Source organism: Peromyscus leucopus, chromosome 2, assembly GCF_004664715.2.
Source record: "Peromyscus leucopus breed LL Stock chromosome 2, UCI_PerLeu_2.1, whole genome shotgun sequence".
NCBI classification, from domain to species: domain Eukaryota; kingdom Metazoa; phylum Chordata; class Mammalia; order Rodentia; family Cricetidae; genus Peromyscus; species Peromyscus leucopus.
In genome coordinates this window covers 134253622-134264851 of record NC_051064.1, presented here as the reverse complement: position 1 = coordinate 134264851, position 11230 = coordinate 134253622, and the positions used below count along the sequence as shown (strand labels likewise).

The window sequence follows — 11230 nt, the reverse complement described above, 5'->3', positions numbered from 1 at the left end:
CCGTGGGGGAGGGAGGGCATTCCTTCTTGCTGGAGACAACCGGACAATCCCTGAGCCTCCCTCATTCTCAATGAAGTTCGCATGCTCCGGGCTTCCCTTTTCTCACTGTGCCCGCCCCGCCCCGTCTCTATGCCTAGGCAGCCTTGGGTCCTGTTACGGGGCTGAACTCATTGAGCTGAACGGCCCCTTCCTCTTCCTCTCGAGGAGTCATCTCCTCAGCCTGTCTCTTCTCTGAGAGCGACTGCAGTAGTTCTCTAACACCCTTTACTACCTGTAAGTCGTCCCTCTTCTCTGAATCTAATTCCCCTCACCCTCTCTCCCTTCACCCTCACTCCAGGAGCTGCCTCTCTGGAGACTTGTTGCCATGCCCACGAGTCCGCAGTAATTCAATCAAAAGGTGCCTGTAAGCACTCAGAGAAGAAGGTCAGGGGACCGGAGGGCCCGAGGCTTTCCTCCTCCCCTAGCCAGACTCCTCTTCAGATTCTCTGAGATTCAGGATGCTGGCCACACCTTTGGCAGGACCTCTGAAACCCGGGGGCCCCGCTGCCGTCTTTCCTAATGGGGTTCAGAGCTGCTTTCTTGCCCCGCGGACCTTGCCCCTTCCCACCCCCGACCCCTCCCGTCTTTGATGGCACATTCAAACAGACACCATCGGAGGCATTGGGTCATTGGGGTCTGGGCCAAGGCGGGAACAGCAGGGCTACTTATGTTGCGGGCAAAGAAATTGGGCAGAGCCAGGGTGATTACAGTCCTAGATACAGGAGTCGAGCGCCCGGGGGAGGGGAGGAATCCAAGCATCAAAGGGCTCCGATGAATCGTTGAGCTTGTTCATTTCGTCCAGACTCAGCCGCTATCCCGCCATGTGACCTTGAGCAGAGCATCACGGCTTCTCCGAGTTTCCCCCTCCACGTAAAAGGCATTGGGGAGGTCTTGTGTGCTGGTAGGTGCGCACACAGGCAGGAGTGGAGCTGGAAAATAATTTTGCACACTTTGGGGTTCTCTAAGGGCCCCACAAAGGTCGGCGGACCCAGCAGCAGCGACTGTGGTCTTTGTTTTGCAAGCCAGGTGCCTTCCTGCTGTGCAGCCAATCCAATCATATGTCCATCCTTCTATGGACGCCAGTCGTCCCTCTGTCTTAACCACCCCACAACCCCAGAATGATGGGGGACGGCGTCCTAGCGAACCTTGCGGCCTAAGAGACCCTGAGCGCTGAGTTCTAGGCCAGGCTCTCGCTGTCATGCGAGCGGAGAAGGGGGAGGGGGTGACGCTCAGCCCCAACCCTCCTCTGGGTGGAGACTGAAATGTCTGACTTTTTTAAGCATCACTTCGAAGTTTACTGCTGTGAGAGTCCAGGCGAGGAAAGTGACCCGCCACTTATCCACCCGAAATTTGGGGTAATGCCCAAAGAGGGCCAACAACCTGGGAGAGGGAGCGGGAACCCCAGGCGCTTGCGGGGGGGGGGGGGGGGGGAGACACGCTTTTCGGTGGAGGGCGGGGCCGACTGAGGACATGCAAGCCTCCGATTGGCCGAGCTGCCCCTGGCTCCGCCCACGTGCTATAAGTGGCCGGGCGGCGCGTGCGGCCTGGGTGTGGGCTCCGCGGCCGCCTCTCCCTGATCTCGCGCTCCGCGTCCGCCGTCCCTGCGTACCGACAGCCGGGGGCCGCCGCGGGGCGGGGGATGCCGGGCTGCCGCATCAGCGCCTGTGGCCCAGGGGCCCAGGAAGGGACGGCAGAACCGGGGTCCCCCCCGCCGCCACCCCGGGAGCCCCTGCCGTCCCTCCAGCCCCCGCCCCCATCGCCGACCTCGACCCCGACCCCCACTCAGTCCCCGCCGTTGCCCGAGGCGGCGGAGACACCGGCGGAGGGGCAGGAGCTGCAGCGCTGGCGCCAGGGTGCTAGCGGGGGCCCCGGGGGCGCGGGCCCGGCGGGGGCGCGGGCGCGGCGGCGGGGGCGGGGGGCCGCGCGCTGGAGCTGGCCGAAGCGCGGCGGCGACTGCTGGAAGTGGAGGGCCGCCGGCGCCTGGTGTCGGAGCTGGAGAGCCGGGTGCTGCAGCTGCACCGAGTCTTCTTGGCTGCCGAGCTGCGCCTGGCGCACCGAGCCGAGAGCCTGAGCCGCCTGAGCGGCGGCGTGGCCCAGGCCGAGCTCTACCTGGCGGCGCACGGGTCGCGCCTCAAGAAGGGTGCGCGCCGCGGCCGCCGGGGTCGTCCCCCCGCGCTGCTGGCCTCGGCGCTCGGCCTGGGGAGCTGCGTGCCCTGGGGCGCGGGGCGGCTGCGGCGCGGCCACTGCCCCGAGCCCGACTCGCCCTTCCGCCGCAGCCCGCCCCGCGGCCCCGCCTCCCCCCAGCGCTGACCTCAGAACCCCGGACCCCTGGGCTCCCGAGACAGGCGGAAGGACGGAAGGACGGACAGGTCTGGGTGCTGGCTAGATGGACGGCGTCATCTACGCAGAGGAGACAGTCGGGGGCCCGGGGGGCCCTGAAAATGAGACTGAGGTGAGGTGTTGTTGACGGGTGCTCTCTGGGGTACGGTGTGTCAGTGTCGAGGGGTGCAGTGCCCGGGATCTCCCACCTCTGCGCCCCCGACAGAAGTGTCCGTTTTGTCGTGGCGTCTTCCCTCATGCCGGGTTAGATGGCAGAGCTGAGCTAGTGGAGGGCGTTAGGCTTCAGGAAGGATTGGGTGGCAAACTTTAGCCAGCGGGAGCCTGCTGTAATATCGCAGCATCTGCCCCCCTCACCTGCGCTTGCGTGGCCTCTCCGGGGTCCCCTTGGGACCGCAAGTGAAGTCCTGCCCTTGAAGCTGCTGATTCCCACACAGCTCAGCTCCACCTCTTTGGGGAGGGAAGAGTAAGGCCCCAGGGTGCCAGGAGGCTGCCTCAGGGCTGTATGACCGGATTCTCCTCCTCTGAGCCCCTGTCTCCCATTGGAGGACGACGGGATCCCATCGAGGTTGAAGATTTGTCCTCCTCTCTGTCTCTAGGAAACAGCTTTTCTCATACTCCTAATTTTGTTACCTGTGTTTGTAGCCTGATGGAGATGACCAGAATGGGATGTTTATCACCTGCTCAGCCAGCAGCCCTCCCCAAGGTATATTCTCTAAGATGGCCCTGCCAGGGATGGAGCCAGGTGACACTCTTTAACAGCCCCAAGGGGGCAGGCATGGCATCAGCTTCCAGAAAGGGAGGCCTTAAAGGGCCAGCCTGGAAATGCCACTGCTTCTTCCTGACAGATGCCCTTCGGGCCCCATTCCTCTGTCCCTACCCATTGGCCTGGCCGCAACCTTGCCCCCTGCATCTGGTGGCAGCCCCCTCGTCTGTGGTAACGTGGGTATATCTGCCTCTCAGGAGAGCTGTGGGGAAGCTACCACAGGGCATAGGATTCTTTTTTCCCACTGTAAGTCATGGTAGGATGCTTCACTCATTTAAATCACACCTACAGATGGGTGCTGCCTTGTCTCAGGAGCTAATTTAAAGTCTTCATTTTAGAATGGAAAAGGGATTTCTCAAGGTCATGTGCCAGAGAGAGCGCCTGATCCTAGGCCTGTATGTGTGTCCTTTTTATTGTATTAGGGACAGTTAGGGAGAGCTGACCTCTACACCCTGTCTACAGTGGCCCAGAACAGCACTGCCTCCTCTCTGAGTCATTCTTCTCTGAATATCGTCCCTCCTCAGGCTTGAGAAGGGAGTGAAGGAGGAAGATGTCAGAGTCACAGCACTTTAGTCCTGCGAGTCAGGTATATTGTGATAGGCAGGGATCCTCAGTTGACCCTACCCCCATCAGGTCTTCCCCCCCAAACCTAACAGACTCCTGGCTGGGACCAGTGTTGTGGGGACCTGCCATGTCCCGGCCTTCCCGGATAGGAGGACTTATTGAGGCCTCTCAGGTTATCTAGAGTGCTGCGGTCGGGGCACAGGACTTCCTGGAGGTGAATAGCCGGTGTTCAGGCTGCGGCGCTGGACTGCCGCCAGGACCGCCCAGTTTCTGGTTTGCAGGGATGGCAGCCGATCTGGAGACGCTTTTAGCTAATGGCAGAGAGTGCTTTCTGCCATCACCGTTAGTCTCTGGGAGTCACTGTAATCAGCTTTGACCTGATTTAGAGGTGGGGTGGGTGGATACATGGAGAGACACTTGCTGGAGAAGGTGGATGGGTAGGTGGGGGCACAGGCAGCCATGGCCCATCCCTCCACTCCCCTTCCAGATGCCAGCCCCCCCCCAAAAAAAAAAAAGTCTGAGCCAAGGTACACAGAGCTCACTGACTTGAACCTCAGGTTATACGTCTTCTGTGTACTTTGCAACCAATTAAGTCACCTCACCCTGCCTGGCCATCCTAGGGCCCTGTGAGCATTCCGAGGTCTGGCTCCAATCTCTCCTCACCTAGCAGACCAGTTTCACTTTCTTCGTGGGTTCAGGAGGAAACATGCTGCGGATGCGGAGGGTCTCCACTTTGAAGGGCTTGCTTTCCAGACCTCCTCCAGCTACCTTTCCCTGGATGCCACCATCCCAGGGGACCTAACTGGGGCCCAGATTACTGTCTAATTTTATTTTTGAGACAAGTTTGCCTTAACCTCCATAAATAGCTGAGGATGACTTTGAACTTTTTTTTTTTAAACATTCATTACTTATTTGTGGGTGTGTGAGGGGCGTACCTGTGCCAGAGTGCTGTGTTGAGGTCAGAGGAAAACTTGCAGGAATCCATTCTGTCTTCCACCAAGTGGGTCCCAGAGGTTGAGCTCTGGTGATCAGACCTGGCAGAGGCATCTTTACCAGTCCGGTCCCAACTGTGAACTTCCAATCTCTTGCCTCCACCCCGCAAATGATGGGGTTTCAGGTGCATACCCCACCATGCTGTATTTATGTAGTGTTGATGTTGGACCCAGGGCCTGGTCCAAGGAGGGCAGGCATGCTCTCAACTGAGCTACATCCCCAGCCCCTGGAAGTTATGTTTTGGAGTCTGGCTAATATTACTCTACCCCTGAGCAGAAAGCACTCTTTCCACATGACTTCCCAACTTCTTGAACACTTTTTGTGTGTGTGTGTGTGTGTGTGTGTGTGTGAGAGAGAGAGAGACAAGGTCTCACTGTGTAGCTCTGGCTGAATACTTTCTTGATGGCTCCAAGCCTGCAGACTGGGCGAGTTCAGGGACCCTGGGGATCTGTGCAATGAGGTCGTTATGTCAACCAGTGAATCTGGGTGCTCAATAAACAGGAGAGGAACATAGCCCCTTTGCTTCTTGGCTGGTCCCAGCAGTGCCACCAGAGGGCAATGTGGAGCTGCTCTGTGAGAGTTGGGGGTGTGGCCTGGAGCGTGTTCTGTTTCGGGTGCCCAGTCCTCAATTGTCCCCCTCCCTGTGGTCCTCGGGCTTGCGGGCTTTGGGCTGTAAGGGTCTGCAGAGTAAGTGGTGATGGCTGTCCTGGGTCCGTTACTGAAGGAGTGATTCCCGTGACGGCTTCCAGCGTGAAGAGGCTGGGGGTCTCTGATCTGTATCCATCACCTCTGGGAGCACAACTCTAGAAGAGGCTCAGAGGGGACCCTGACTTTAAGGAGAGAATCCAGTAGGAGAGACTTCTTGGAAAGAGACTCCCACTGTTGACTGTCCCCACCCAGTCACTTCTGTATTTACGGATTTGTTACGCAGATGACAGAACTGAGTCCTGCCACCACCCAACGACCAAGGTGGCTGATGAAGTGACAGGTCTAGACTCAGGTGTCGGCAGTGGGCAGTGTCTTGTGCCGACGGCTTGATCCCATGGAACCACTCAGGTGCCCTGGCGGCTCAGCTGGAGAGACTCTAGGCGGGGGAGGAAGTGTTTGGGATATGTGGGAAATCCCCAGCCTATTTCTTCCCCCATTATTCCTTGACTACACCCTGTCAGAAGTGATGAGAGAAGAGAACCCTTAGTTCTGGGATAAATGAACCACTTCCTTCACACTGGGCGTCACGCTAAGCATTCTATACCCATTGTTCACATTTTTCTCAAACACTCAGCAAAGCAAGGCTCTTATCCCCATGGCCACCAATGAGTCTGAGGGCCAAGGTGGGCAGATGACTTCCTCAAAGGCGTAGAACCTGTAAGTTCAGTGGGCTAATGACAGCACCATTTGGGGGGACTTCTGAGTTCTCGTTTTTAAAGGGGCCTGTCCTGGGAGAGAGGTATAAGTTGCTGGAGAGGTGGCGAAGTGTGTCTTGTACCCTGTCCCCCAGGACTGGACACACCCTTGCTAGGTTGTCTGGGTTCTGGGGGTGAGTCAAGCTGACTCAACATACCTGGCTTATGGCAAGGGTGGGCCAAGGATGTTCAGGGCTGTATGCACGGCCGAGGATTGCCTCCAGCTGTCTCCCCTCCCTGAAGACCTGGGCAGGATGTGTGGTGCCAAGGGAGCAGAGAGCCTGGTGGCAGGAGAGCAGGACCACATGTTCTGTGACAGGCAGAAGGGCCCAAAGTAGACCAAACAGGCCGGAAATCTGGTCTGGGTGAATTGAATTGTCTCAGCTTGCGGCAGTGACTTTCCCTTTTTAAATCTTTTGTTTTTTAAGACAGGGTTTCTCTGTGTAGCCTTGGCTGTCCTGTGTAGACCAGGCTGGCCTTGAACTCTTATCTGCCTGCCTCTATCTCCCTAGTGCTGGGATTAAAGGCATGGATGATCACCTTCCGGCTTTAAATCTTTTGTTTTAGATTTATTTTTATTTTAAATTGTGTGTGTGTGTGTGTGTGTGTGTGTGTGTGTGTGCGCGCGCGCAGGTGCCCTTGGAGGGCACAAGTGTGGGGTCCCCCTGGAACTGAAGTTAGAGGCACCTGTAAGCTGTTTGATGTGGGTGCTGGGAACTGAACCTACGTCCTATACAAGAGCAGCACATGCTCTTACCCTCCGGCCATCTCCCCAGCTCAGGGAACACTAGAGAAGAGCTAACTTCTGGGTGTAAGAAGTCCTACTCGGTGCCTCATAGTGGGGCTTTGTGAATGGTAGAACCACTCTGCCTAGGACAGGAGAGAACACCAAAGATAACATTCCTTAGGGATTGCCAAGACCACCGGAAAACAGATATGATTCATAGCAGTAGTAAAATTACAGTCATGAAGTAGCAACGAAAATAATGTTATGGTTGGGGTCACCACATGAGGAACTGTATTAAAGGGTCACAGCCTTAGGAAGGTTGAGAACCACTGCTCTAGAGCATCACCATATTGGGAATCTCTGGAACAGCCCCGGGAGCTCCGTGAGAGGAGCGGTGGGGGAGGGGCAGGCCCTTCATTCCTGGAACATTCCATTCCAGCTGCTCAGACTAGTGGGGATCCCAGCCAGGGACAAAGACCCAAGGGAACCTCTGCTTCTCCCAGCCCCTTTCCATAGCAAACCCCAGGACAGTCCTGGAGGAGACAGATGTAGGAGGTTTGGGTGGGGTGGGGCGGGGCAGCTTCTGGAAAAGGTAATTAAGGCTCTTGGCATTGTTCTTCCAGCTCCCCAGTGCCTCCACTTTATGGGCCTGGACTTCTGCATTCTGCTCCTTCTCTGGATGCCGCCCTCAGGAAGACTTCCAGGATTGACTGTGCCCAGTCTCAGCACCCTCCTCTCAGGAACCCTTACAGTGGCCAGGGCCTGGGAACTTGCTGTACTCTGAGTTGCTTTCCATACACTGCATTTGACTTTGCTTATACGGGACCTGTTACCGTGTCTGTTAGCCAAGAGTGCGGCACACATGGCCGGCTTTCTTTTTAAAGATGGACTCCTCATTCTTAAACAAGTCACAGTGTAGCTCGAGTCCCCATCATGAGAAGTCACAGTGTGGCTGGAGTCCCCATCATGAGAAGTCACAGTGTGGCTCGAGTCCCCATCATGAGGAGTCACAGTGTGGCTGGAGTCCCCATCATGAGAAGTCACAGTGTGGCTGGAGTCCCCATCATGAGAAGTCACAGTGTGGCTCGAGTCCCCATCATGAGGAGTCACAGTGTGGCTGGAGTCCCCATCATGAGAAGTCACAGTGTGGCTGGAGTCCCCATCATGAGAAGTCACAGTGTGGCTGGAGTCCCTATCATCACGTTTATGTCCGTAGCTCCAGAAGGCCATTGTAAGGCAAGTCTCTGGTGTAGGAAACCCCATTTCCCTCACCCACTCTCCTTGTCCTCCCCATGTGAGCGAGGACATACCTGTGGCTCCTTGCAGACAATCAGCTGCTGCCTCCTAGGGGGACACCTCTTTCTCAGGATGAGGTGGTGGCAACCACACTTCCAAGCAAAGTTAAATGCACAAAGGAAATCCACTTCACATATTCTGATGAGGGAAGGAGGCACATTTACTCATACGCTGCCCGAAACTTATAGGCTTCTGTAGAGTGGCTGTATATCGACTCAGTCCCAACTATATACACACACGGGAAGAATAAATCTTAATGTGAGGCTGAAATGTGCGGTTTTGAGGTTCACGTTGCCAGTGTCCTTGTGCCTTTCCTTTGGGTGGGTCATGCCTCTCTTCAGTTGATGGCTTCTGTTTGGTTTGGCAGTCTGGGCTGGGGCCGGGCTTACAAGACGCATTTGTCCCTTGACTTGGCTCAGAGCTGACCTCTGGAGTGCCTGTGAGTGCCCCCTGCAGAGGTTGGGATACTGTGGCGGTGGATGATGACAGCCTGTGAGAGACGCCCATTGAGGTCTCCTCGGGAGATGAGTCCATGAAACTGGGAACAGCTCAGTGGTAGGCAAGGCCCTGGGTTTGGTCCTCAGCTCTGGGGGGAAAAAAAGGGACTCTTTCTACAGGTGTGGGATGTACCTAAGAAACTAATAAAGGGGAGCCAGGACTGGGGGCACATGGCTGTAATCCCAGCACTCAGACTGAGACAGGAAGATGTGAGAATTTAAGGCTAGCCTGGGCTACACAGGAATACCCCATCTCAAAAAAAAAAAAAAAAAAAAACCTAGATATATAACTTCAGAAATAAGACGTTTGTCTAGAATGTGGCAGGCCCTGGGTTCCTGAGGAGCTGTGAAGATAACTGACAGGACTGGAAGCTCCTCACTGTTGGGTCTTCTGGAGACAAGTGTTAAAGGTTGGGGCCATTGCTTGAGGGGTGTGAACCATGACAGCCTGAGAGGAGGAAGAGTAAACACCCTCTCCTTTCAGGCTCCTGCTGGGGCCTGTCATTGTCAAGAACAGCCGGAAACTGGGGAACAAGGGAACCATTGATGCCGTCCAACAGCCTCCCCAGGGCCCTGAGCAGAAGGGTGGGTAGGGGATCTGGAGGGGCCAGCAGACCGTGTACCTGCCTGTGGGTCTCCATCACTGACTTTGGCCCTCTGATTTGTATGCTGGGAACTGGGGGGTGGGCTGTTGCTGGTACAGCAGTTAAAGGACGGACTCTCCCCTCAGCTGTCCTTCCAAATTCCTATTGCCTGCACATCCCAGCATCCCTAGATGGCGACAGGGATGGTCCACAAGGACAAAGTCAGGTACGGAGTGTTTTTCTCACACCCGGAAACAATGCACCACACCCACTGGGTTACTAGTGCGCTGTTGCCACAACAGGTCCCAGACAGTCACCCCAAGCCATGACTGTTGGCACAGACACACCAAGAAAATGTATGTCTTGGCACATGACTACACTCTGCCAGTCACACAGAAAATAGCCTGAGCCTTGCCACACAGGCACAGGAGACAGACTTGTTACCATCATTCATGTGGAATTACAGGGCAGGGGTGGGATGCAACATCTTGAGTCTGACAAACCTCTGTGACCCCTTGGGCCTGTTTTGTCTCTAAAATGGAAATAATACTCTTCTCTGGAGTTGTTACAAGGATGCAACTCCAAGTGTTTGTGCGTACCTAAGCATGGCATCTGGCATGGAAGAAATCATGCTGGACAGCTATTGCTACCGACTGTCCCCATCCCCCACCCCCAAGCGCGCTTCCTCACGTCCGTGCACGTGTGCGTACCGGTTCCAGAGAGTACCCACACCCACACAGGACCGGCCAGACATCCTCAGGCACACGTGCCCTCCTTCAGACATGCCTGCCAGGGCACGTGTGCATTCACAGACAAGTTCCCTTGGCCCAGAACACTTTCTCCAGACAGCTACATGGCTCACTTCCCAGAACCTGTAAGTCTGTTCAATCAAATACCATCTCAGTGAGGGGCACCTTGTCTGAATTAAAGTCCCTTGTTACATTTTTATGCATTGCTGACCTTCTAAGACCACACTGTTTACCTTATTAGGGTGTAACTGTCACAAGGGTAGGGATCCTAAAACCCAGAACCATAACAGGCAAACCCCAGAACCGTAACAGGCTACGGCTGAGTTCAGACAGTGCACGCACACCAAGACCAGGACCTCTGGGTTTCTCATCTGAACCAAGCACATCCAGGTGAATGCTCACCCAGCCAGCCCACTGAGCCTGCTGTTTACACTGTTCCCAGCTCAGGTTCGGGCTCCCGAGTGTGGCTAAACCAGGAGATAGGAGAAGTTGTCTCTCTCAGCCCCTTAGGGGACCACAGCTGGGTGAGGTAGGAACGCCTTTTCAGTTGCCCCTCCAGCCATTCCAAGGCATGAGCAGAAGGAACTGAGGCACCTAGCCAAACCCACAGAGCAGGTGAGGACTCTCCCTCTGATGACCCGGGGTCTCCTCTGCTGCCTTTTTTTTTTTTCCACCCTGACTGGAACTATCAAAGTCACCACTTCAGAGAAGCCTAATGAGGCTGAATGTTAAAAAGCTTTGCGATCCCTAGATCAAAGGGGCAGGGTAAACAGTGGGCAGCGTTCAGAGGTGAGTGGCCAATGCCCTGAGGGAACAGCTCCCCAAAAGCTGGCACTGCTGGGTTCAGAGAGACCGCAGCCCCTCTCCAGGGGACCTGTTTACAGTGAGCTAAAGCTTGCTCATGTCCACTTGCTAGGGAGACCCTACCTGGACTCTGGGGACCCTCCAAGTCCCCCAGCCTGAGTTTCTATTCCAGTTCAGATTCACCCTGCTTGCTTCCTGGGGAGACGAGTGGGCAGACCTGCTCACCAAAGGCCAGGTTCAGGCTGGAGAGATGGATATATAAATCCCCTTGAACACGAGGTCTAGACTTGCTGAGGAAACATGGAGACCAGCCACACTCCCAGTTCACAGTTGTCAGGCTGTGGACAGGAGGGACACTCCACAGCACAGCCACTCCTTGGCTCCGCCCACAATACAAGCCAAACAGCCTGGGAGGTAGTGCCAGCCCTCTGTCCCAGAGATCCTTACCCCAGGAGAAAGCATACAGTTATG

At 55.8% G+C, this 11230-nt stretch overlaps 1 protein-coding gene across 1 annotated transcript; it reads left to right on the top strand.

The window, feature by feature from the left end:
* Positions 1-1579: 1579 nt before the first annotated feature.
* On the top strand, positions 1580-7712 carry Trnp1 (TMF1 regulated nuclear protein 1). The gene is given in 3 exon segments (XM_028888197.2): positions 1580-1910; positions 1913-2491; positions 7453-7712. Coding segments are annotated over 2 exon segments (669 nt in total). The 5' UTR covers positions 1580-1678; the 3' UTR covers positions 2350-2491; positions 7453-7712.
* The last annotated feature ends 3518 nt before the right edge of the window (positions 7713-11230 follow it).